At 40.0% G+C, this 26,477-nt stretch overlaps 2 protein-coding genes across 3 annotated transcripts in view; one reads left to right on the top strand and one right to left on the bottom strand.

Moving 5' to 3' along the window:
- Gas2 (growth arrest specific 2) overlaps positions 1-4,301 on the bottom strand; it is a 132,535-nt gene extending 128,234 nt beyond the window's left edge. For both annotated transcript variants that reach the window (XM_076935049.1, XM_034509182.2), the window contains exons 1-2: positions 3,152-4,301; positions 2,177-2,264 (exon numbers count right to left, since the gene is read on the bottom strand). The gene's annotated coding sequence lies outside the window, so the exon portion shown is untranslated. The remainder of the gene's footprint in view (positions 1-2,176; positions 2,265-3,151) is intronic.
- Positions 4,302-4,310: 9 nt separating this feature from the next.
- Fancf (FA complementation group F) lies at positions 4,311-15,483 on the top strand. The gene has a single exon (XM_076935045.1). The coding sequence runs from the start codon at positions 4,311-4,313 to the stop codon at positions 5,328-5,330; it is 1,020 nt and encodes a 339-aa protein (XP_076791160.1). The 3' UTR covers positions 5,331-15,483.
- Positions 15,484-26,477: the final 10,994 nt, after the last annotated feature.

Raw genomic sequence — 26,477 nt, 5'->3', positions numbered from 1 at the left:
GTTCATTACATTGGTGCTAAGACGTCAACCTCATATCCTCATGCTAGCACTGTGAGTGTTCTTCACTGAGCTATCTCCCTAGACCCTGGAAGTGCAATTTTTAAAATACTGACTTTTATGTTTGAGAGGATAAACATAAAAGCAGTCACTTTCCTGATGATGACTTTTTAAAAGGATTCACAGAGGTGGGCCAGGAATAGCTCTTTGGGAATGCAAGATATAGCCCAAGACAAAATAATTAGCCTCTGAAACAGCACCATTCTCATCTCGTCACCACTGAAATTCTGGTCAGTTAATCTCTGAAGACACAGCTTCTGTTCAGGAGCTTCTGTTCACAGTTCTACCACAGTTTTGTGTATATTTTTTAAACTTATTAACTAGCAGAACACCAACCCAAAACCTCAGATGGCACCGTGAGTCTATAGGAAATTCCCTCATCTCATTCCATTCTACTATAAATTCACCCTTACTATGACTTCCCTTATTTTGCAAAGCTATATAAAAAAAAAAAAATAATGAAACTGCTTCCACGCTGGAACATGGAATTTGGGGTAACTGAAATCTGTGTTTCAGTGCCATGGTCACTCAAAAAAAATGCCACCAGAATATAAGCTATCTCTTACCCCCTCCCCTCAAAAAAAAAAAAAAAAAAGAATTCACTTCATATGCTTGAGGATCAGCATTAACCAGAAATGATAGCACTGGCAGTACTGTTTAAATCAGAGTCCTTTCTGGTTCCTTTAAAACACTGTGAGGTTAAATGCTACTGTAAAATCCAAGTAAAGTTTTCTTAGCCTGTATTTTACACTGTTGGTAGAGTATTGTCATGATGGGGAAGGCATGGTGGCAGAAGCCTGAGGCAGCCTGAGGTCACACTGTCAGCAGTCTACAGGAACTACAGGACAAATGGGCAGAAACATGGCCTGCCCAGTGACTTCCTCCAGTAAGGCTCAGCCACCTAAAGATCACTTAACCTTTTGCCACAACACCCTCCACTGGTGACAAAATGTATAAGCTCATGAGCATGTGGGGGACAGTTCACATGCCAACCCAGGTGGCCACTAAATGACTGACAGTGAGGAAGATTGAGCACATTGTTCAGAAGGACAAAGCGAAATGGTGTGGGGATTTTATCACACTCTGAAAAATGGCTCTAATTCAAAATGTACTACCTATTTTCAGAATTTTCCTCTTAATATTTTCAGACTGTGGTTGACTTTGGGTAGCTAGACCTGTGCAAAAGAAAGCTGTGGGTAAGGTAGGATGAGCGGGTGGCGCTCTGCAGAGTGACAGAAGTGGACACCAGATAGAGTTGTATTTCATTCATTGGTCTCTCAGCTATGTAGTTCATTGATGTCTTGCTTATTGCCTATCTTAAAACAAGCCTCTAAATTATACCCAATGAGAAATAATATCAGCTCAACATTTCAAATCAAAATATTCTTTTGAACAGTATTTGATGAGCCACCTAGGACCAAAAGCCAGATGCATCTTTTTTGATTAAGTCTCCTCTACTACTTACTGCTCATGTCAAGGCTGGCAACTGCTGCTCTGTGTTTGGGAAGAGTGGTATTGGAAGCAGACCATGCCAAGGCCTATAGACTACAGAAGTGCATATTAACAAAACCAAACCAGCCAAAGTTTATAAACCACATATTATAAGACAGGGCTTCTTTGGCTACATACATTTAAATTAAATAAATTTAAAAGAGACCACAAGACTGACAAATGCAATTAGAAATATATAAAGTTGCACACTTGTAAACAGATTCAGATTAAGGACTGTTCATTCAATTTTTTTTTCCTGAAAAAGAAACTCTCTCATAAGCATGCCTGATGTTCAACTTAGACTCATTTCCGACTTTAGAATAACATTTTTTCTTTTCTGAATCCCGTAGGCCGAATGACTTCAGTTAATTCCTCAGGCCACTTCTGAACTTACTTTATGTAGTAGAGAATGTTATATAGAGAGGCTTAAAGCTGTACTCCTAGACTAATTAGTAAATTAAGACAAGATGATGTGATCATTCCTTTGATGTGATCAGTTAACATAGTCTGGCCCAGCCTGTGGAACTGACCTAGCATTGATATCCCAAAGTACAAGTTAACTTTCTGGTGCTATGATAATAGAACATCATGACCAAGGCAACTTATAGCAGAATTTATGTAAGCTTACGGTTCAGGGTTCTAGTAGAGCAAGAGTTCATCATGGCAGGAGACAAGCAAGGCAGCAGAGGAAGGAAGCTAAGAGTTGACATGCTCACCTGCAAACATGAAGCAGAAAAAGATGAAATTGGAAGTAGATGATGCTTTAAGCTCTCAAAGCCTAACCTAATTACATGGCCTGCAGCAAGGCCACAGCTCTTACACCTTTTCAAACATTGTTACCAACTAGGGAGCAAGTATTCAAATACCAAAGCCTATGGAAGATATCTCTTACTGAAAACACCACAAAGAACAAACTGAAAGTCAGCAACAAAAGCCTACATCAGTATGTTACATATATGGCTTCCATCTTCTCCAAAATTCCGAGGTAGGCTCTTGGTGAAAGTGTCTTATTTTAGTTATTTATGTTGATCATTCCTGCATTTGAATGAAATGCTATTTTAATAAAAGTTTCCTAACACTGGGCTTCCATTTTCTGTTCTAATTTACTACATATGGGAATTTACAGTGTGACCAGCAGGTGGAAGATTGTTCCTGGCACTCTCAGCATACAGTATACACATCTTACACTGACATTTTAACTTGTGCCATTCCTCTCACTTGATTTTCCACTATCCCCTCATGGTGCAAACATTTGTTTGGCCTAAATCAAAAAATAGTCCATAAAGTCTTACAACAATCTTATCCATTTTCAACTGGTCTTTAAAAAAATCATACCTGTCACTTTAAAAATATCACTTTAAAAATACACAAAATCTGATTTGCATTACACTTAAGTGGGTTTGGAATCCTAATGTCTGCCCCAACCGCACTGGTTTCTTGAGATTAAAGTATTTATCATCTTTCAGCCTCTAGATGAATTTTTCCGAATTAAGTGGGAAAATTAGTTCCAAATCCAAAGTGCTTTCTTCTAATGGGAACCTGTCATAGGCATGCATTGCTACTTTAACAAAAACTGGCTACTGTGAAACAAATAATTACTCACTGTGGTGCTGAGAATTAACAAAAATATTGGTTTTGAAAAGGTGAGAACTGCTGGTTTCTCTGCACTGTCCCAGCCACTTGGAAATAAAGTTGTTTTGGACTTCTCATCCTGGATTGGATATCGTTTCCATTCTGGTGGCTTAAGACTTACTAATGGCCCCCATGGCCTTGAGGCTTTTTCAGAGTTATGTCCTTTGGGCATTCTGTTGAAAGAAAGGTTTAATGGAGTTTTCCCTAACTTCTAAGATCTAGTGACTCTTAGGTTTTTTCTAGCACATTATGAGGTTAACTTGAAAGTCTCTTAAGTGGAATGTTAGTGTTTCCTGTGGGACAGGGTAGCATTTAACTACACTTATCTCTACTGCTCTAGTCCTGTACTTCACTCACTATCACACCATGTGACTTGAGTATTCATTCAGTGACCTCTGTAATTCCTAACAGCCACGACCAGAAACTTTAAAACCCATCATACAGTTAGACTAAAATAAAATCACAAGGCCAAACATTATAGTCTGGACTAATGGTCAAAAACTAAACAAAACTGGCTTAACTATATGTTCTGATAAGAATGCTCAGAATTTTTCAGAGTATAGCATAAATAAGTAGATTAATTTGAGCTTAAATTTCCATTTACTGCTTTTCCAGTATGTCTCAGGATAGTGCTGCCAGTCACTAGGTTAGTCGAGGCAGAAGGATTGAAAACTGAAAGGCTGCGTGCACAATTTAGTTATAAGTTTCCTCAGAATCAATAAATAATATAAATAAGGGGAAAGGAAAAAAGTCCGGGGATACAGCATAGCGTGTGAGAGTCCTGGTTCCACAAGTATCAGAAAAATGGGCCATTTAAGATCACATCCGCACTGCTAATAACGATGAACATCGGTCGCCTTTCGGGTAAGCGGCAAAGTGTCTACCACGGCCATTTTTAAAACAAAGAGGCACATAAAATCCTGGCGCTCAAACACACTCTCGCATCCTCTCCCACACTCAGAGTAAAAGCTTCCGACTTTCCCCTAGTTCATTTCCAGCGCCAAAGTGCCCCGGAAACCACGTTGCGAGACTGACACGGCCGTCGTCCAATGGCACAGCAGGCCGAGGCGGGCCCTCACGCTCACGTCCAATCGGCTCGCGTCTCGGAGGTCAGGGCGGAAGCGGCCGCCATGGAGCCACTTGTGCAGCATACTGAACGCTTCTCAGAGCTGCTGGCCGTGTCGTGCGGGACGCTGGTGAGCACGTGGGACGCCGCGACGGTGCGCCGGGCGCTGCAGTGGGCGCGCTATTTGCTCCACGTGTACCGACGCTTCGCGGGCCGGGGCCGCGTGCGGGAGGCGCTAGAGAGGCGGCTCCACGGGCCGAGAGGGCCGCTCGGGCTGCGCAGCTTTGCGGCGCTCGAGTCTGGGGACGCGCGGCTCGCCCTACGCCTGCTGCGGAACCGCGCGCTCGCGCCCGCCGCTGTCCGTGTGCTGCCGAGCTTGCTGTTCCCAGGCCCTGCGGCGGACAGCGAAGACGACGTGCCGCAGTCCCGCCTGGTCCTCCTGGCGCGCCGCGGAAGCGCGCTGCACCTGCTCTTCCGCCTCGGCGGGGACGCGCCTAAGGACGCGCTGCTGCGCACGCACGCGGAGCTGCTGTACGCGCGCCTGCGCGAGCTGGGCGGCGCCGACTCCACGGCCGCGCGCAAACTCCTGGACACGCTGTGGACTCAGGGGCCGCGGGAGCACGTGCTCAGCGTGACGGCCGAAGCGCTGCTGCGCGGGGCCGACCCGGTGCCAGCCCGGGCCACAGACCCCGCGTGTGCGGATGAGACACAAAAACTACTACACTGGCTTCTGGAAAGTCCCGAGATATTGGCCGCTTTTTGCCGCCATCTGTCAGCTAAGCGCCTGGCCTCGGTGGCAGGCTGCCACCAGGCACTGTCTCGCGCCTATCTGGACCTGCTCACAGCGTGGGCCAAGCGGCTGCACTATGATCTGCAAAAGGGCGCCTGGGTCCCTCCACAGCTAGAGGACATGCCCTGGGAAGAGCTGTGCTTAAGGCTGCAGAACTTGTGCCATGCCCAGCCATTTCTGCAGCAAGAGGTGCTGGTGACCCTACGTGCCTGCAAAGCCTTAGATGGAGATTTCGAGGTTCCCGGAATGAGCATCTGGACAGACCTCCTGCTGGCCCTGCCTGGAGGTGCTTGAGTGTGGGATCACGCTAGAGCAGGTTTTCATATCCCAGGCTAGGCATCTGGACAGACCCTGTCCCATGGAGGGAACAGCAAGCTTACTTCTCACCAAAGCCTCTATGCACAGCATCCTGCTAGTATTTAACTATACAGTTTACAAACTGTCAGTGTCGTGTACTCACCAACTCCCTGTATACAAGCCCGAGCTTGTTTTGTATGAAGCTAACTTGTAAGAATCCTAAACATAGATGCACTTTAAAAAGAAAAGGCAGCTTTCAGTTTCCAGAAGGACACCTTTTATGTGTATGATTTACTTGTTTCCTGGCACTCTGCAGTAGTACAAAGTTTTGTTTAACCAGCAACATGTGGTAGCATCAGATGTTAACTGCAAAGCTGGCTGGGCTAGAGTTAAAGCCCTAGACTTGCTCTCCTTGACCTGTTTGCCAACCTTCATGTGCATTAAAGTCCTGTTGTCCAGAAAGTTTTGTTCTTTGTACAAGTCACTACTCTGAGAGTCAAAATAACAGCAAATTAGTTTAAAGCATTTCTTGAGGACACCCTTAAGTGTATAGAGCACAATATGTCCCTTTGGGTTATATGATGAAAGAATCTAGTGAGTTAAGAGAATCAAGACCACTTCTGCCATTTTTCAAGTTAATAGCCCTAATCTGGTGTCATCACTATGGTGTTTAAATGTCTGATTCTGTTTTTCCTCATGGTTGCTGGGATGGAGACTATTTGGAGTGTCTGTTTTCTGATTAACAACCCAACTTTGCCCGGTAGTGGTATTTCGAGCCATTAATCCCAGCACTAAGGAGGCGGAGGCAGAGGCAGGCAAATCGCTAAGTTCAAGACCAACCTGCTCTACAGAGCAAGTTCCAGGACAGCCAGGGCTACACAAAGAGAAAAGCTGTCTGGAAAAAAAACACAACTTTGTCTGCTTGAGTGTTTTAAACTTAATAAATGGTTTTGTTAATAAATAACTTGCTAAGTAAATTACCAGGGTTCAACACACTTTCTCCATGGAAAATGCCCATAATTCAGGAAATTAATTCTTCATTCTAGAAATGGAAAAAAAGCAAAATAATATATAATGCAGAATTCTTCTGTTTTACGACACAAGTTTAAACAACTAATACAATTATCTGAAGAGAGCAATATCAATCTTTTTCTTGTGATCAGACTCCTTTTTCTAGCACTGCTCTGTGTGAACCATCTTCTACATCTACTGTATTCTGATTTGGATTCCTTTGTGCTATTATACACAGGAGTGACAGCTGGGCCATGATGTAGTTCTTTTTGTTGTTTTAGGATCTTACTCTAGCCCAGGTTAATCTGGAACTTTCTAACCTCAGACTCCTAGTGGATCTTTCTTCCTCAGATTCCTAAATGATGAGGTTATATGTGTGAGCCGGCACATACAGCTAACTTGTGCGTTTTGGTTTCAGTGGTTTTGAGGGTTTACTCCTGATGCCTCTCACAGTGCATTTTCTGCTATTTGACTTTTGTTTGCTAGAAGAGAAACCTAAGTTTCATATACTAAAATATATCTCTATTTTCTTATAGTTTTATCAGTTCCATTTCAGTGATTTTCTGAGTTCTGTGATTGTGTTTTCATTCATTTACTTAGTGGATCTTATTTTGTTTTTAGGATTCTTTTGGGAAACATCTCATGGTGAGAAACAATGTACATCTGCAAATGCCTGCCTGGTTCATGTGTGAAGGCGGTTTGGCTGTGCACATGATTTTCAGTTATCATTCAGGGCTGTCAGGTCACTTGTCTCCTTTTCCTTGTTTAGAAAGAAGGGCCTCCTTGCACTGCAGTGCCTTTGTAAGTGGTCTTTTTCTTATTTTCAACTGACTCTTTGTTCAACGTTTGCACCCCCACCGTTTCTGCCATACTCCTGATGTTCCTAATCTCTCCTGTAACCGCCTGGGCCTATACTAGAAGGTTTATGCTACTCACACCCTAAAGCTCTTTCCTGGGTGTCTCCAGATCAGTTTGTGCTGCTGCGGAAATGGTTGGATTCCTATGTCCCATTTCCCAGTACTGATAGTCTGCCCCATGTTTTACCTGCAATGACTAGCCAGCCTTGAGAATAAACATTCTAAATCCCTCAGCAGTTTAGTATAGCTGTGACACTGCTTTGGGGTACCTTGTGAATAAGTAAAAGTAGGACCTACATCAGAATTTTCCTTTTAATAGGCTGAAGTCAGTGTGCCTATTAAAGTTAAGTTACTTGGGATCATGGCTGAAAAGGTTGAAGGGATCTTTCTAGAATGTATGAGAGAAGAAATATGCTTTTCTTTCTATATGTGTCACTTTTTAGTTAAATCATTATTTTTGGAAGTGGGTCTCTATGTAATATCAACAGTGCCTATGATACTAAGTAGTACTGGCAAGGCTTAGTAATTCAAGGCCTGATATATAAATTTAATATCACTTGTCCAAATTTTTATTTGACCTCCTTCCTCTCATATCTGCCCACCATGTATGCATATATATGTGGCATATCTCATGTGCTTTTTTATGATTCCAGGATTAATTTCTAGCATTATCGTTCCTTTAGATTTATTTTATCTTTAAACATGCATATATGTGTCTGTATGAGGACTTTGCATGTGAGGATAGATGCCCTTGGAGGCCAAAGGGGAGTGTCCTATCAGCTAGAGCTGGAGTTACAATTAACTGTGAACTGTCCAATGTGGTCCCTCTGCAAGAGCTGCTACTCATTAGTTTTCTAGTCTGTATTGCATTTCAGAGTCTGAAGTTCCTTAAGAGGAGAGCAAACCCCTGTGTGTTGATGGGGCTTTGTTTCTTTGTGTGTTTTGCAGTGTTTCTCTTTGACTTTTGCTTTCTTTTTGCTTTGAGTTTATTTTCTTAGGTTGTAATCTTGGTTGTTTGCTTGATTTGATCTTTAATCAATTAAGAGACAGGCCTCTGGACAAGTCTATGAAGGTATTAGCTAAGAAAATTAACTCGAGAAGACTGTGCACACACACGTGCATACACACACACACACACAAAGAGTATCCTTCCAACTGCCTGGGTATGTGGAGATCAACAAGAAAAACAATAGCTTTTTGCTGCCTGCCCTGTCTCTTGCTCATGAGTGCATATAGTCTGTATGAGTGTCTCTTGGGACAACATGCTCAGTGGGGAAGAAGACCACTTCTGACTTGTTTCTCCTAGAGCAACAAGGACCCCAGACTGCAACTGACACTCAGAAGTAGCCAATTGCTATGGTGGCATGAATAGAAATAGAGCATCATCACCAGGACATCTGTCTAAGAAGTGCAAATCATTATATAAGTAATTTAAGTAAAATTGATCTGAACAAGCATCAAGTCCCAGTATATGGTGACTTTCTCAGATTTCAGCCATCACCCTTAACAGCTTTCCAGAGTTAACTCTACACCTCAGAGTTGAATCAACATTTATCCATGTCATGATTATGTCTGAGGGTAGCCTAGACTACCTAGTGAGTTCAAGCCACTCAAAGATGAGTTCCATGCCAGTCTGAGCTACATACACAATCCAAGCTGTCCTGGGCCACAGTATACAATACCTGACTTCTCCCCAAAAAGGATTTTGTTGCTGAGAATTAATTCTCAAGTGTACTTTCTTGTCACATTTTTTACACTGTATGCCAGAGTTCAAAAGGAGAGACAGGTTATAAACAGAATAACCACTGTCCTAAAACCTATGGATACAAGATATTCATTATTGACACAACTTAATTGATGTAAACACTGTAGAAAGCAAACATTGATTTTTCTCAGGAATTAATTGGAAATGATCAATTAGTCTATCAGAATAGTGGCACCACCTCATTTATCAGATGCTCATTGTCCTAGTGGGCTAAGGATGCCCTTTTGACTTAGGATTATGGTGGCCCTAAGGGAAAGAGCTTAAATCATTACAGTGATGGCTGTCTTCAGCTGTCTCTGAGAGCATCATTGTTCTTAATACTGAGGTTGGGTCTGACTTAAAAGGAACTGACCATGTCTTAAAGTCCTATTGCAGTTCTATCTTTGTATACAGGGAGTGATATGAACCCCAACATGAGATAAGTTCCACACACAATGGCTGTCAGGTCCAAAGGAAACCCCAGTTCTCCAAACTCGAAAAGTCCGTCCAAATATACGAAAATGACTTCTTTTAGCAGATGGGAACTGGTTTCACAGTTCATTAGAAGTAAGTGGCTTTTCCCCAACCACCAAAAAAAATCTTCCTATACTCCAGGTTTGAGATTATTTCTAAATATATGGGCTGCCTTTTAGAGCTTAGTGAATTTGGGTTTCCTATAGACCTCACTGTGACCACAGGGATATAGGTATAGTGTAAAAACTGAGTTTACATTTTATATTTATGTAGAATTTCTGTAATATACACACATACACATACACACTGTATTTGTGTATGATACAAGGCTCTATCAAAGTCTGAATACAATCTATGGTAACCTAGATCCTAGGATTTATTCTGAAATTGACTAATAGAATTCACATTGAAAGGGACCGTGTTTCAAAGACAAATTCATATCTGTGTTCATAATATCCTTACCTTGTGACACCACATTCAAGTGGCAGATATTTACTCATCTGGCAAGCACTCTGTCACTGTGTTGTTATTTGATGTACTAAAAATTATTGATGTAATCTTCATAGTAAACAGTCTTGAATGTAATCTTCATAGTAAACAATCTTTGGTTTTTAAGTGATCTTGCTGGGTTCTCCAGGATGACCTTGGTCTCAAGTGTTTCTTGGCCCAGGCTCAACAGCAGCAGGGATTACAGATGTGCGCTGTCATTCCTTGTTTATGATTTATATGTATTTATGTTATGAGCCAAGTGTCTCATATTTTACAGACTATGTAGAGAAAGCAGAACGTAAAGAACAGGTTTGTTTTAGGCCAATACTGGGTCTGTTAATTCCAGTGCCTGCTCCATGATCTCTCAGATGGTTGTTGAAATATTCATTAGTTTGCTGAGCATTTGACATAATATCAATAACTTTGGTAAAATATTCTGTGTGAGGCAACACATATACTTAGAGTATTGATACAGTGCCCACAGGGATATAAGCTTGTGAGCTGTTGTTAGTTTTCAGCGAATGTAGATGCAGTAACGGAAGAAAACGACCAGATTTCTTTGCAAGTTCCAGACACATTCAGTACCTTGGAAACCTCTGATGTTCTTTTTAAAGTTGACCTCACTGAATACCCCGGTCAGACTCCACAGGACACTGAACAAAACTCAAAACAAGTACAAGTAAGAGGTTTGTTGGGAGGAGAGGGACTGCTAGCGGCTGGTAGGGGAAGAAGGGAAGTTGGAGCAGGTGTAGACTCCACAGTGCACATGTATGAAATTGTAAAAACAAAGTCTACCAAAAATGATAACTGAATTTGAATCTTCAACTAAGCTTTAAATAGTCTTTAACATATAAATGATTAAAATTTAAAACCATTCAGATAATGAGTTGTTTTATCATCTAGAAGTAAAGAAATCTCATAATTTAGAATACTTTTGGCAGAAAAAAATAAGTTTTTCATTTTCTGTTGTAAAAAAAAAAAAAACAGAAAATGCAAAATGTTAGCAATAGTTTAGGCATACACTCGGTATTTTACCTGAGGAGAGACAACCGTGGGTGGGATAGGAGTGCAGGCAAGTGTGTGTTCCATTCTTTCTGCTCTGTTTTCCTAATAATTACAAAAACATGGGTTCCTGACAGGACCAGTTTGGAATTGTGTTCGAAACAAAAAATAAGTGGCAAGTGACTAATGAGCAATTTACAGCAGACACATACCATAGTCCATTGGTCAGCAGATGAAGGTTGCATATGGGGTTGCTATGGTCACCCAAACTCATCCAGACCAGTCACTATGTTCTAATTATAACCAGGAAGCCCTGAACTCTGGTGCAGCGCAAATTGGGCAGTGTAGACTCAAAATGACTTCATTGTTGTTACAGACATTAGCTAAGGAGGGATATTTGAAGAATTTATACTACAGCCTGGTTTACTGGCTAGTTCTACAAATAGAGTATCACCATGGCTGTCACCACATTATAATTCAAAGACATTATTTCAAGAGCAAAATAGTTTGTAAGATCTGTTTTTCATGTTATAGGAATTAAAAGATAGGAAGGGGAAACAGTTTAAAAATGTGTTTCATGGCTTTTAAACCAGTCTGTGCCAATAATGCTATTTCTGGGAAACCACAGACTGTTCTTCCTTAAGGCCCCATCTTATCTGTATACTCTGGGAAGAGTTAGAAGCATGTCATTTTTTTAAAAATAGAGCAACAGGAATGCAGCTATTCAAAACCTGTTTTCAACACTTTGTAGAATGGAGCTTCTTGGTGGCATATTGCAATAGTGGTGCTCCATCTGACGGAGCATTAATTTTTGGAAAATAACTTAACCAGAGATACAACTTGACATATATCTTGTCTTCTGGCCTTTCAAAACTCTGAGGTATTTTCTTTTTCAGGTTTCTCATGGAAACTGTTATTTGCACTATTTTTCTTCTACAGGTAAAATGCCAATTCCCACGGCTTTCAGACTTTTCTTGGACTATCCTCTGCAGAACTTTGATGCTGATGTACTTCTATACACTTCTGTCCTGTTTCAGTTACATTTCATATTTGGAATCTTGTGGGGGAGGGTGCAAAGTAAGGAGGGAAAATTCCACAGTTGAGTTTTAGAGTATTTTTTCAACATCACTTACTTTGTCCATCCTAGACCCTAATGATGTGATGTTGGAGCTTTGCTTGTTTGGGATTGTCAGGTCCTTGAGTGTCTTTTCACGGCCTGTATCCCCAGTCCACATCTGGTTTCTTTTCTTCCAGCTGGGTAGTCTCTAGTGCTCTGCCTTTGAGGGAAATGATTCTCTCTGGCCTCTACATTGTGCCCTTGACCTCACCCACTAAGATTTAGCTCAATAATGTGGCTTTCATTTTAAATCTGAAAAATAAAAGATCAGTTATTTGGGAAGAGAAAGTAGAAGGGATGAATGTGATTAAAGGACATTATATACATGTATAAAAAAGTAATAAGTGAACAGCATTTTGTATGACTAATATATACAATAATTACAATGTAGTTGTTGTAAATAGTTACAATGTAATTGTTGTAAATAATTACAATGTAATATATACAATAATTGTTTTTCTTTGCTTTCAACATTGAAGCTTTCCCCCCCACTTGTTTCAAAAGTATCTGAAATTCCTTGGTCCGTTTTTTGGAATTCTTGCTCTCTGTTGGGTAATCCCAGTGTGTCCATTATCTCTGTGGTAATCTCTCTGGGCTGTCTTTACTCAGTCATTTCCTTGTGACACATTTATTTATTGTTCTACTGGAAGTAAGGAAAACACCCACCTAACTCCACAGAGGTTACTTAGTAGACGTTGTTTAAGATATCATTTCCATACAATTCTATTTAGGAACTTGTATGTTAATGTGTAAATAGTATAAATGTGATATACTAAGATGTCAATCGGGCTATTATTTCTTCAACTCTTAACCTGAAGCAAAAGTAAGCACACATTTCTTGAGCTCAGCCCCTAAGAGATAAAAACCAGAAGAATCAAAGCCCTGTGCTAAACTTTCTTTGCTGTTTGTTCTGATCTGACAATGTGTCTAAGTCCAGAGTAGTAGAAAGCAGATGAGTTATGATGGCCGTACTAGTTACATGCTAGCCATACTAGTGTGTAGTTTTTGTAAAGAGAAAGGCTGGTCTTTTTTTTTTTTTTACTTGGAAAGCACAAATTAAAGTTAAAATTGTTTTCAAAAGAGAACCGACAAACTTTGAAAATATGTTTTCAATCTAGAGTCATTAAATATTGGATACATCATTAAATTCTCAACACCCCATTTAACTCAGAGTATATATGGCCTATGCGATGACAAAATCACAGGGTTACAAAGAAAATGTTTCTTTATTGAATCTGATTCTTCTAACTGTTTTCATAGCCTATCAAAATTAAACTATAAAAATTATCTAAACTATGAAACTACCAAAAACAACAGAAGGGCCATATATCTTCAGCTCCAAGAAACATTCCCATGGAGAGATAGATTCAAATCAGACTAGATGCTTTGACTTCTAGTCACACTCGTGACATTGTACTTGATTGATAGCACCTTTGTGCAGGGCTGCATGCTGGGCTCAGTGTTTGCTGATTGATTTCTGCCAGCTCCATCTATGTGAAGGAGAGAGCATGTTCCTGAACTGCCCTGCACTTTCCACTAGGGATATTGCAGTGTGGGTCACCAGCTGAGAAATAGTCACCAAAGTCTGCATAGCAATCCTATTAGTTCAGCTGTAGTTCTGGCTGAGCAAAGGGCTTTAAGAAAGACACTGGTAGGTGTGACTATCCACATTTTACCTGGCATATGGTTCCTTGTTGAGAAAAAATAAATCTCTCCTGCTGACTTCATTCAGTTCTCGTGTTTATAGCATAAAGGAATCAGCTCAGATGGTAGATCTATACAAAGCAGTCACTTGCAAATAACTTAAGAAATAATTTGCTTATATTAGTTCCACATTTTATATAAAATGCATAGTATACTGTCTGCCAAAGTTATCACATTTATCATTTAAAATTGTAAAGATTATGGGTATGCTTTCTCCTTTTTTATTTTTAGTCTAAAACTGAAGCCAAAGAAGCATTTTTATAATGGGAATTCCATGTGTACTGGCAGAAATGGTTTCTATTCCTATTTGCGCTGGCCTCACAGACTTGAAATACCTTCCCAACATTGCTCAAGACTATGGATCCCTCCTCGGTATCTATGTCTCAGTGGGACCAGACAAGGACCCTCAGATACTACTGTCTTAAGACTTCGGGGATATCTCTTGTGTTTCTCAAGTCATAATAATCTCTAGATTTTCAAAAGTTCAAAAATAGCTCAAATCCAGACAAAGAGCCAAAATGGTGACCTTGTCTTCAAGCCTGAGTCATCTGTTTGTTACCAAAACTACTCAGTCCTAGCAATCTGAAACATATACTTCGGGTAGAAGAATCATTTTAAATTATAAATCCTAGTACCTTTTTAAAAAGACTTTTGAATTTTATTTAATGTATATACACTTTTATGCCAGAAGAGGGCACCAGGTCACACTATAGATGGTTATAAGCCACCATTTGGTTGCTGGGGATGGAACTCCGGACTTCTCAGAGAGCAGACAGTGCTCATAACCACTGAGCCATCTCTCCAGCCCCCTAGTATCCTTCTTGTTTATTGCCTTGCAAGTTTAAATTATATATAAATTACCAGCTCTGTTCATCATGACCACCTAATTAGCTACTTTTAATGCTTACATAATGCTCTGTAATACCAAACATCATTATATATTACGATTCAGACTAAGATGCATTAATACACATATCCTATATCATCTCAATGACAGTGAACTTACTAGATTTCCACTGCTGTTAAAATAACACATAGCTCCTTTCAAACTTCTGATCAATGTGTAAAATACTGAAGCTTTCCACAGTGGTTTATGTTATTGTTTGTTTGTTTGTGGCAGGATATTTTGTAGCTTAGGCTGGCCTCAAACTCACTATTGAGCAGGTGATGGTATTGACCTCCTAGTCCTTCTGCTTCTGGGATTAACAGGCCAGACATAGGCCACCACATCTGCCTGTGCTATTCATTTTTCATTCTAACATCCTGGAAATATTTATTCTATTTGATCTGTTGTTTTAGTAAAGTCACTTTTCAACTTTCTATGTCCTTTTAATGTAATTTGATCTCTCATGGTTTATCTATGACGTCAGTCTTATTCATTTGGTTTTGGGGATTTATATCTTTTATTTTAACTTTCCTGGGAAAATTGTGTATCTTTTTACTTGAAAGGTTTTTTTTTTTTTTATATAATTATAATGCTATTATTTATAATTGTATTATTTCTTGATAAATCGGACTTAGGTATTTTGAGTTCTGCCATGTTTGTAACTCTTGGCCCTAGACTATGTTAACCAGTCCTAAATGAAAGGCACCCACCCACTCCTGTCAATCATGTTAATTGTGAATATCTGTCTGCATGTGAAATCTTTGAGTGTCCACACACGTGCATTGGTTGGGTTCTCGGGCTTCTGCTGTTTGGAGAGTGATACAAAGACTGCTTTATGTAAATAAACACCCAAAATTTAAGGGGAACATGATTAATAACTTTGTCCTGGGAAAAGCTAACACACCCTTTTCTTCAAATGTGTTTCAGTAACAAATACTGAAAACAGGATCTGGGTATTTATAGTTTTTTACTTCAGATTCAGTTGTGAGCAATTCTGAGCTACATTCAGTGCTTGACTTAAGGAGACACTTTATTCCTACTCCCAAGAGACTCTATGTTTAGCTCTTACATTTTTTGCAGTCAAGTTATGAAATATGAATTTCCATATCTTTTTTGGACATAACTCATCATGTCATTGACTCAGTGCTGCATCACTCTCAGTGGGGTGTTCATTTGTGAAAGTGAGACTGTAAGTCAAAAGAGTGAGTAGTTGTTATATCATAAATACTAAACACCTTTAATAAATATTTTTCCATGGCACAGTTTTTGCACATATGTTTCTCTGGTGCACAATGCTAGATTTTTACCTAATTTGATTATAGTGGGTTCTTATTTCAATGTTAAAGATGCCCTGGAGTTGCTGACACCTCCAGCTGCTTAATTTACTGGTTCTACAGGTGAGAAATGATTATTTTAAAGATGCAAAAGAATAAAATCAAAGAGTTTATGTTGAAAAGTACCTCTGATTCTCAGGAAACACTGAGTCTGCCCATTCTGTTACAATGAGAAGTTGTAGGTCCTCAGTCACACCTGAAAAGTTCCTTTGGCTAGCTCTGTTTCCTCAGGTGTAATTCCTCAGAATAGAATTTATATCCCAGAGCAGTGGTTTTCAACCTTTCTAATGCTGTGACCCTATGATGCAGTTCCTCATGTTGTGGTGAGCCCCCCAACCATAAAATGGATTTTTTTGCTACATCCTAACTGCAATTTTGCTACTGTTATAAACTGTAAAGTAAATACCTCTGTTTTCTAGTAGCCCTAGGTAACCCATGAAAAAAGGCCTGAGCCGGGCGGTGGTGACGCACGCCTTTAGTCCCAGCACTTGGGAGGCAGAGGCAGGCGGATTTCTGAGTTCGAGGCCAGCCTGGTCTACAGAGTGAGTTCCAGGACAGCCAGGGCTACACGGAGAAACCCTGTCTCGAAAAAAACAAAAAAAGAAAAAGAAAAAAGGCCTGAGGGTCCCTGGCTACTACACTGTAGTCCCTTTCTCCAGAGTTCACTAAAAGCCCACCCCTTCCTGGGTCAGTCCCATCACTGTTCCTGGATCCCTTGGAAAATACCTTATTCTTCCACCTAACATGAATCTGATCTCAAGGTCTTTCTTGTTACCAAGGAGATAGAAGGCCTATAACTTCTATATTCCCATTCTATCTGCACAACTTTGGTCTTTGCAGGGGAACACGTTGGGTTGTTGCATCTTTTCTTCCTTTTTCTTTTCCTTCCCTTGTCTTGAAGAAGATTTTTCCTGAAACAAACCCCACATTTTCGTTTTTTTTTTTTTTTTTTTTTTTTTTACATTTGTTTCCTCACAAAGCCCCAACATACAGCTGGGCCTCCTACACTTGTTGGTTTTGCAGGAGGTTGGAAATGAAATCCCCTAGGACTCACATACAAGACATGGTTGTATGCACGCCTGTAAGCACAGCACTGGGAAGACTCAGGAGGATGGCTGAAGGCTACATACTACTGGCCTGCCTTCTGACTCAGGAGTAAAGTAGAGGGTGAAAGAGCAAGACATCCAGTATCCCCCTCTGGCCTCAGCAATGACATGTATATAAGCACCTGCATATGCATACACCCGTACACAGACTCATAGAAACACTTGCACATATACATAAAAAGGAAACTATGATGCAGATTTAATAATGGACCTGACTATTTGACTAGTAAACACAAGTTCTCTGAGCTCATTCCCATGACTCCAATTCACATGATTTCTTAATGACTAAGGTGCAACAGCATCTCATAGACATAATACTGAGGTGAAAGCTAGATCCATGTTTCTGCGAATGTGCTCAGAAGATCATCTCAATTGGCTGTTACAGATGCAAAGCACATGTTCTACCCTAGAGCTCTTGACTCAGAATCTGAGCTTTCAATATGTTTATCATGTCTACATTGTTTTGACAATATGGTGTTATATATCTTTATTCTTGGTGGAAATTCAGTTGATTGGTAACTTATTTTACAAACTTTCATTGAAAATTTCAGGCAAACTTTGTCTCAGAAGTAGAAAGATTGATGCTTGCCCATAAGGTATTTACAATTGGATCCAGGGGAGACAGCCAATGGAACCAACAAGATTTCCAAACAAATTGTGAATATAAAACAACTATAAACTGTGGAGTTGCTTATAGAGTGAGGAGGGGTTTCCTGTATAGAAAAGTTCACATCTGTTGTGTGCCTGCATGTTTGTGTCTGCTTAGCATAAGACTACTAAAAAATACAGTATACAATTTTGAAGATATAAGGCCCAAAATGACATGTGAGCTAGCATATTGACAGCATGTCCAGATTCTAGGCTGACCAGGTAAGAACCATAGTTTATAAAAGAGAGATTAAACAGACAGAGACAGAGTGCTCATTTCCAACTTCACACCCCAGGTTAAAGCAGAAACTTAAAAAGCCCATTTTAAGAAAGAAGAAAACAAAAATTAGTGACTCAATTGAGCCTTGGTGTTTCAGGAGGTAACAGCTCCCTAACCATTCCTACACTTGTTTTGAATTCCTTTGTGGCATCAGTAGAATATCTGCCACTTCTAAAACTCTTTACCTAAGTAGGTCAGGGATCCACTCAAGTGCTATCCTGTTAAGTGTGAATTTTATCTTGGACAGAAGAAGGCCATCTCTTTCCATTTTATAGCTAAAATCTTGGATTGACTTGTATCCATAAAAGCTACCACGTTAACAGTGGAAGAATGACAGAGTTCTACCCTCTAGTACTCAACATCCGTCATCTAGAACTCAGGATGACCATTGCCTTCTCAGTGCCCCACAAAGTCCTACTTGCAGCTTCATACTCAGCAAAACCTTAGAAACAAGTGTTATTACTTTGCCAAATGCTGGCATCACATTATATAGCCTTTTGATATTTCAGTTAAGCAAGCTTTATTCATTCATCCATTTGCTTATTTGTATAATTTATTTGATTATTTGCATATTTCTTTCTTTCCCTGAGTCAGAATCTTGACATATAGCTTGGATCCCCTTGTCTTTGCTTTCTGGATGCTAGGATTACAAGTATGTGCCTCTCTAGCCATACTAAGCCCTAATAAAGCTGTTTTGGAAGAAAACGGATTTGAATCTAAATATAGTCCCCGTCTTTTATCTTAGCCAAAATTTATAACTTACTCTTAGCTGGAATCTGGCTCATAATAAAGGCAGTGGTATATAACACACAAAGTAGAAAGTAAAAGCAGAGAGAGAGGTTTGAGTCAGCATTCGAAGCAAGAGAACACAGTTCACATACTGGTCAGCATGAGAATGCTCAATCCTGTTAGTAGCCAGCAAGTAGTAAATATGACCCATCAATGTCTGTATTGTTCCCTCTCCCCTTTCCTTCCCATAGCCCATCCTGCTCCATGTGTGTGCACGTGTGCGTGCATGAGTGAGTGCGTGTGTGTGTGTGTGTGTGTGTGTGTGTGTGTGTGTGTGTGTGTGTTAATTTCTCTTTGGAAAGGTTACAGGACTTTTTTCCCCTCTAAAAGTGGCAAGAGTCAAGACCTCCTTCTTCATAGAAGAGCTGTGAAAGTTTGTTAACCGTGTTTGCATTTCAGCCATAGGCACTCCTGTATGATCACCGGCATGTCTGCGGGGACTGAAATAAAGATTCAGAGTAGGAATATTAGAAAGCTAAAACAGTGATCTCAAATTTTAAAGAGAAAAAGAATCACTTAATATGAAGTATTTCTATTTTTAACATTTGAATAATTTAGACAATGTATCCGTTTTAGAATTTAATTTGTTTTCACCCTTAGAAAAATCAGGAACATAGTTTTCCTGTAAGTAATGCATTTTAAACAACACCTCTTTCTTTCATCAGAGCCTAAATTAAAAACCAGAGCCTAGCTTGTCTCTTAGCACGCAGAGCAATTTAGCATCATGTTGGTTGCTTATAAAATCTGTACATGAACTGGAAAAGAAGCCTCATCCTTTGCCTCAATTTAACTGTCTCAGAAAAGTGCAAATAGCCTTATAAAATGGAACATGTTGTCACAGCTGAGCAACAGGACACGCCACACCAGCTTCTGGCTTTTGCACCATATTGAAGTTCAAAAATAAAAACTACAGAAAATGTCAGTGATGAGCTGGGGACATGGCTCAGTGGTCAAGTGCCTGCTGTGCAAGGATGAGGACATTCATTTCCACATAAAAGCTGGAGATAGTGTGTATCTACAGTTCTAGTGCTGTGGGATGAGGAGATGCTGAGACAAGGGTATCTGGAGCTCATGAGACATCCAGTCTAGCTGAGCTGGTGGTGAGCTCCAGGTTCAGTCACTAAGCATGGTTCTGATTATTTCCTGGTTCTTGGGTATCAGCACAGCCTTCACTGCAATTAAGAAGTCACTTGTCTAGAAGCCTAGGGCAATGGAAACTCCCTAGATCTATGAGGTTGACCCTAGCTAAGACTCCTAGCAATGGGGGGTATGGATTCTGAACCAGCCACCTCCTATAATAAAGCAAGATTTATAATGGAGGGATTTGGACACCAGCCCAGCCACAAAACTTTCTACCTACAATTTGTTCTGTCTACAAGATGTGCAGGGGTAAAGATGGAGCAGAAATTGAGGGAGTGACCAACCAGTGACTGGTCTATCTTAAGACCCATGCCATAAGAGGGAGTACACCCTTGACACTGTTAATGATATTCTGGTATACTTGCAGACAGGAACCCAGTATAACTGCCATCAGAGAGTTCACCCAGCAACTGATGGAAACAGATACGGAGTCCCATAGCCAAGCATTAGGCAGAGTCTGGGGAATCTTGCAGGAGAGGATAAGGAAGGATTGGAGAGCCAGGGGTGTCAAGGACACCACAAGAAAACCTACAGTATGGGCTAACCTGGGCCCATAGGGGCCCACAGAGACTGAACAGCCAATCAGGGAGCATGCATAGGACTGACTGATCTAGGCTCTCTGCACATATGTAACAGTTGTATAGCTTGGGGTTCACTGGGACTCCAACAGCAAGAGTAGAGGCTGTCTCTGACTCTGTTGCCTGCCTTTGTGACCTTTCCTCATTACTGCCTTGTCTAGCCTCATTAGGAGGAGATGCACCTAGTCTTACTGCAACTTGATATGCCAAGGCTGATTGATACGCATGGAAGGCCTTCTCTTTTCTAAAGAGGAGGATAGGAAGAGTGGATGGGAGCTGAGGAGAGAGACTGGGAGGAGAGAAGGGAGGAGAAACTGCAGTTAGGATGTGAAGTTAACTAACTAGTTAATTAGCTGATTAAAATTCAGCTGTCCACACCTTGACTCTGCTTCCTGAACACCCTTCTCTTGGTATTTCTCACCATCAGGAATTGTGGGATTTCTTTATTCATTGAGCTTTATATATTCCAACTCTTCCTGCAAAAAGATTATAAGTACTTTGTCTCTCCTGGTTCTCTTTTGCCCTTCCAAGCTCTAGCATATACTAGTAGCTCACTATGTACTCTTATTTCTTTATGAAAATGTTTTATTATTATTTGTATATTTATATTATATGTATTAGTGTCTGTGTGAGTATCTGTTATGTCTTTGGGGGTGTCCCTGGAAGCCAAAAAAGGCCATTGGATTTCCCTGGAGCTGAAGTTACGGGTGAGCTGTAAGCTTTCCAATTTGAGTCATGGGAACAAGATCCTTTGGAAGAGCAGCAAATACTCATATAACCATTGAGCCATCACATCTCACCTAACTGTTCTTTAAGCACGAACCTCATTTAAAAACAACAAAAATACAGAGTCTTTCCTCTTTGGCTTCACTGCTCAAAAGGCTTCTCATTCACAGAATCACTGGCTGGTTGGTTGCTTGTTTGTTTGTTTTCAAAATACTTCAAAAAAATCCAAAATTAAAATGTGTGGAAAAAAATTTATTTGTAAACCTAACACATTTAATATGCTCCAGAGACATCTTCAGAATCCATCTGTGAAAAATATCATTCTTCCCCTTGTACTGGGAGGACAGGAGGTTCATGCAGTACTTGAGTATTTACCTAAATCATACATACTGCCTGAGCAGCTGCCAAGCAGAAAGTAAGGGGCATGTGGACATTTTACTTGGGTAGTTAAGATTCTGGCCAAATACCTGTGTTTTGGCCATGTCATTCAATAAGCTCCTTTATTTGTATAGCAAAAAAATGTGCAGCACCTACTTCATATGATAGTAGGTAATGTAAGGTAAGAGGGGCTCTTAGCATAAGAACTGGTAGAACAAGGCATCTTTAATGCTAACTAGAACTGCTGTTGGCTTTGTAATTCCAAATATCCAGAGAAAGTCAATCCTAAATCATTCTCTTGGTAAAATGCAGCAATCAAAATTTTATGATTGTAGAGAGGCAAACACTTGAAACATGGTCTGAGTTTAACAACTTGAGGTTCATATGCTCTGCACACTAGTGGCTGTGAACTGCTTTCTGTGAGGATTTGCTTTACTCACCTCAACCCTACTTGGAGTCTCATTTGAGTTCCCTATGTGTAGCCATTTGAGTTCAGGCCTCTGGTCTGTCATGCTATTTGGGGGAAAAACAACTGTAGACGTAAATGTGAATTTTATTTATTTATTTATTTATTTATTTATTTATTTATTTATTTATTTTTGGCTCCTCAGAGGAAATGATGAGATGAGAACTACACTCAAGCTCTTCTAATTAACAAACGACTTGGGCTGAGTCCAGAGTGTTTCTTTCTCTGCACTAACTGTATCTAGGTGTAGGCCTGGAAGATTCTATCCTCTGTACAATCTAATCTAGCCCAGACCTTGAAGGCTTCAGTTTCCCAGCCTCCATCTGCTAATCTGGGCCTAGAATGTTTCAGCCTCCAAGACTTATTGCTGAATAATGTCACTCTTTCCAGCTCTTTCTGAACTCTCAATGGCTGGTTCATCCCAGCTATTCTGACTCAAACTCCTTTCCAAGCTGACTGATTCAATTTGGCTTCTCACTGAATTTCTCTGCTTGGAAGGACAGTCTCCGAACTCAATGAACTGAACTGCTCTGAACTGAACCAAACTGAATTGAACTGAACTCTTCCTCCCTCACTGCTCTTAAATAGCCTCTTTTTCCTGTCTGTTCTTGTGTGAGTTGGGCATATCATATCTCAGATTCATTCAGTCAAGTCTCTCTCACTTTGCCCCTCAATTAGATTTCATTGTTTTGGATTAAAGGTGTGTACTAACAGAGTGTCTATATTCTAACTGGAGGAATTAAAGGTATATATTCTAGCTGGATCAAATCTTTCTGTAGTAAGTTGGCCTGATGTTGCTTGTATTCTAATGTTAATATTGTTTTCTCAAGACCTGGTTGCCTCCTGACAAGATAGTCCTGACTCAACTGACCTTGCCCACAAGTTATTTCTGATTAGTGCATAAAGATGTCAACAGCCAATCACTGGGCAGAAGAGGCATAAGGTTTTATTTAGAATTCCTGGGGGCTAGGGGATCAGAGGAGAAATATGAAGAAGAAAGGAGGAGAAAGCAAAAGTCACCATTACTTAAGAGTCAAGAAAACATGGCCTCCAGGGCTGGCCAATTGGAGTTAAGAGCAGCCCAGATGAAACATAGTAAGTAATAATTTGGAGATATTGATAGAAAATAGATTTTAATAGCATAGAGGGTAGATATCTGCCCAGCTCTAGTGCTGATTAAGCCTTATTTTCAATATAAAGGTTATAAAAATGGTAAAAGGTGGGGTAGAAACTGCAGATTAAGATCAAACATTTCTACAACATCATTTGATGTGATCCCTTGACAAAGCAGCCATGCTGCTGGATTGAAATTCCTGTATGAACAACTGCAGATCTAAATAAATAAATAAATAAATAAATAAAACAAAACCAATTTTTTCTTAGCATAGAGTATAAATTTTCTTTTATTTTTTATATCTACTTATGTCTGTGACTACATAAACACATACACATGTGCTAAAAGAGGGATTAGAACTCCTGAAACTAGAGTTACCTATGGTTGTGAGCTTCCATGTGGACATTAGGAACTGAACCTAGGTCCTCTGGAAGAGGAGCAAGCACTCTTAACCACTGAGCTATTTCTCCAGCTCCAAGTTAGCTACTATTTTGCAAAAATGAAAAAAAAATTTGAGAACTTTGCAACCACTCTCATGTGCATAGGCTGCTGGACAAGCATGACAGGCACTATGGAAAACAGCCCCACTTATCCAGTCAAGCTCTGTTTGATATCTATGTGACATGAGTGAGCCCACCTAGATCAAAAGCAATGCCCAGATTAAACCCCAAGGATCACATGTCTGAGAGATTGATGGTCATAGAGGTCTAGAGGGTTGGCACAATTGGTAAACAAGCATGCCAGCCTGAGTTCTATCGCCAGTAGTCATGTAAAAGAGTTGGGTTGTGCTTGTAATCTCAGTGCTGAGATGACAGGTAGATCCTTGGGGCTTGTTTGGTACCCAACAAGCTGAGCCCAATGGAGAGATGCTCATTCAGTAAGAACCTGTCTCAAAAAATAATGTAGAGAGTGATTGTAAAAGATAGCATCCATTGTTGACCTTCGATCCTCATATGCACGCACACATATGATCATACATATGAAAAAACAAGAAATAGTATAGTGAAAGCTAGGGTTGATCGAAATATAACTGCATAAGCATGAGACTTCCTACATTTTACTGCACCTTTTCTCTGATAAAGTCATCCTATGGAGGAAGGGACTTGTTATTATAGAAATCTAACCTTGTATCGTCAGGATTCTGTACACATTGACTATTAAATACTAGTGAGGATAAATATCTAACTCCACAGTTTAAAAGAAATGTAAATGACGTTCCTGGTCCACTTCTCTGACCATGGTCATGTTCAAAGGATGGCAGCTGCATCATGGGTCTCTGTGCTTGCAGATTGGTGTGCTTCATGTGGTTGCCTGTGTTAAGGGACTATTGAAGTGAGAATAGAGTGAAATTGCTAATGTTAGGAGGCATCTGTCTCTGAGAAAAGAATCTAGAATAAGCAATGTCAATCTAGGCTTAGCTCTCTTACACACAAGCAGAAGTGGTTTTTTTTGTTTTTTTAAACTATGTGGACAGATAACTTAATAAAATAAAAATGGATTTGTAAAATCATTGACTCAGAGGTGGAAGCCTAAGTTGAAGAGATTTGCACCATGAGAACTACAGCTAAGAACAATTAAAAGTTGGCAGGTAAGGATGAAGAGGGCTTCCTGGTGTGTCTGTATCCCATGGTGGCCTTTGAGCCTGCAGTACTAGATAAAGGACATTGTCTGAGGTAAATGGGAAACAAGATTTTTTTTTCTGTGAGTTTTAAATCAAATGGAGTCCTTATGTCTCTGCAGATTGCCATGATTTATGGTCACTCCTTAGGTTTCACAAATGCCTACACCTTCAAGTAGAACCTTCCATTGTGTATGTATGTTTGTTTATCAGTATCTGTGCATACATGTGTGTATATGTGTGTACATGTCTGTGTCTGAGTAGTCTATCTAGGAGTGTATACATCTATGTGTATTCCAGTGTTTTCCTTTTCATATGAATGTCAAACAATTTTATTAATGGCCTACTAATACCTTACATAATAACTATAACTTAATCTTTCCTAATAGCTTATCCAAAGACTCTATTCCAAACAAGTTCACATTTTGGACATATTTAGGGGACTAGAATTTCCACATAAAATTTGAGAAAGACATGTTTAACATACAACAGCTGAGGCATAGTTTCTTTCGGTTTGGCTTTCTGATGAAGGATAACTTGTATATGCTTACAGAATGTTCTGGAAGAGAATAAGAGAATGCCGATGCAAATTGGAGGAGAATAGTAGATGAAAAAACACTAAGCTGTTTCAAGATGGCATCATTTTCATTTCATATATACTGTATCACACATACCCAAACACACACACACACACACACACACACACACACACACAATCTGAGAACAAACAAGAGAGAATAAGATACAGAGATTGCATGAAAAGCTCAAGTTCTATAAAAGGTGCAGCCTTCCCTCCAAGGTAAGGAAACAAAGGACCATGTGAGCCTAGATGTCAATGGGAGGGGCTTGATTTTGCTGGTAAGAACAATCTTGTCAGTGTGCTGTCTTCTGTTCTCTCACTGAATAACAAAATGACATTTACATTCAAATGTAAGGCTGAAAGTGGGGTGATTTGTAGAGAGACAGACATTTAAAAATACTGTTGTAGGAAACAGGAAATGAAATCAGTAGGGATTTATTGTTTTAAAATGAAAACAAAGACACTGCATGGGACTGGTTAACTATGTCTTAGTAGCTTGAAAATAGGAAAAAAAAAAAAACAAAAAACAAAATAGGAAATATAAATCCAATGGAATGAGCTGGTGGGGATGGAGCCATTGTGACTTAATAAGAGAAATAGCACAATGTCACATTCCACATAAAGTGATTCTCTATAGCTAAAGGCATCACACATAGCCAGACATACCCTTTTTCACCTTGGAAATATGTACAAAAAAGTTTTAAAGATGTTTGCTGTTCATTACTTTTGGAAAAAGGTCATTAGTGATACACACAGACAAATACACAAACATACACCCGCCCATGCACACACATACACACACTCACACAAGCAAAGACACACATCCCCACACACAAACATTCGCACACACACACACACACACAAATACACACACACACACACACACACACTTGATTAGCTGAAACCTAAAGTGGTTAAGCATTTTGCTATGAATTTCTAGCTGTAGTTTGAAAATAGAAACTCAGATTCCATAGCATTCTCACAAGAAGGCAATAGTGCAGACAACAGATGATTTGTCTAGGTGATAGGTCATAGACTTGCTGTCCTTCTGAGGAGTGTGATAGTCTACAGTAACCATCAGAGCACTTTCAACTAACTTCTAT

The sequence above is a fragment of the Arvicanthis niloticus genome, chromosome 1 (genome assembly GCF_011762505.2).
Source record: "Arvicanthis niloticus isolate mArvNil1 chromosome 1, mArvNil1.pat.X, whole genome shotgun sequence".
Classification (NCBI taxonomy): Eukaryota; Metazoa; Chordata; class Mammalia; order Rodentia; family Muridae; genus Arvicanthis; species Arvicanthis niloticus.
The sequence above is the reverse complement of the archived record's forward strand: the minus strand, read 5'-3'. Positions and strand labels throughout refer to the sequence as shown.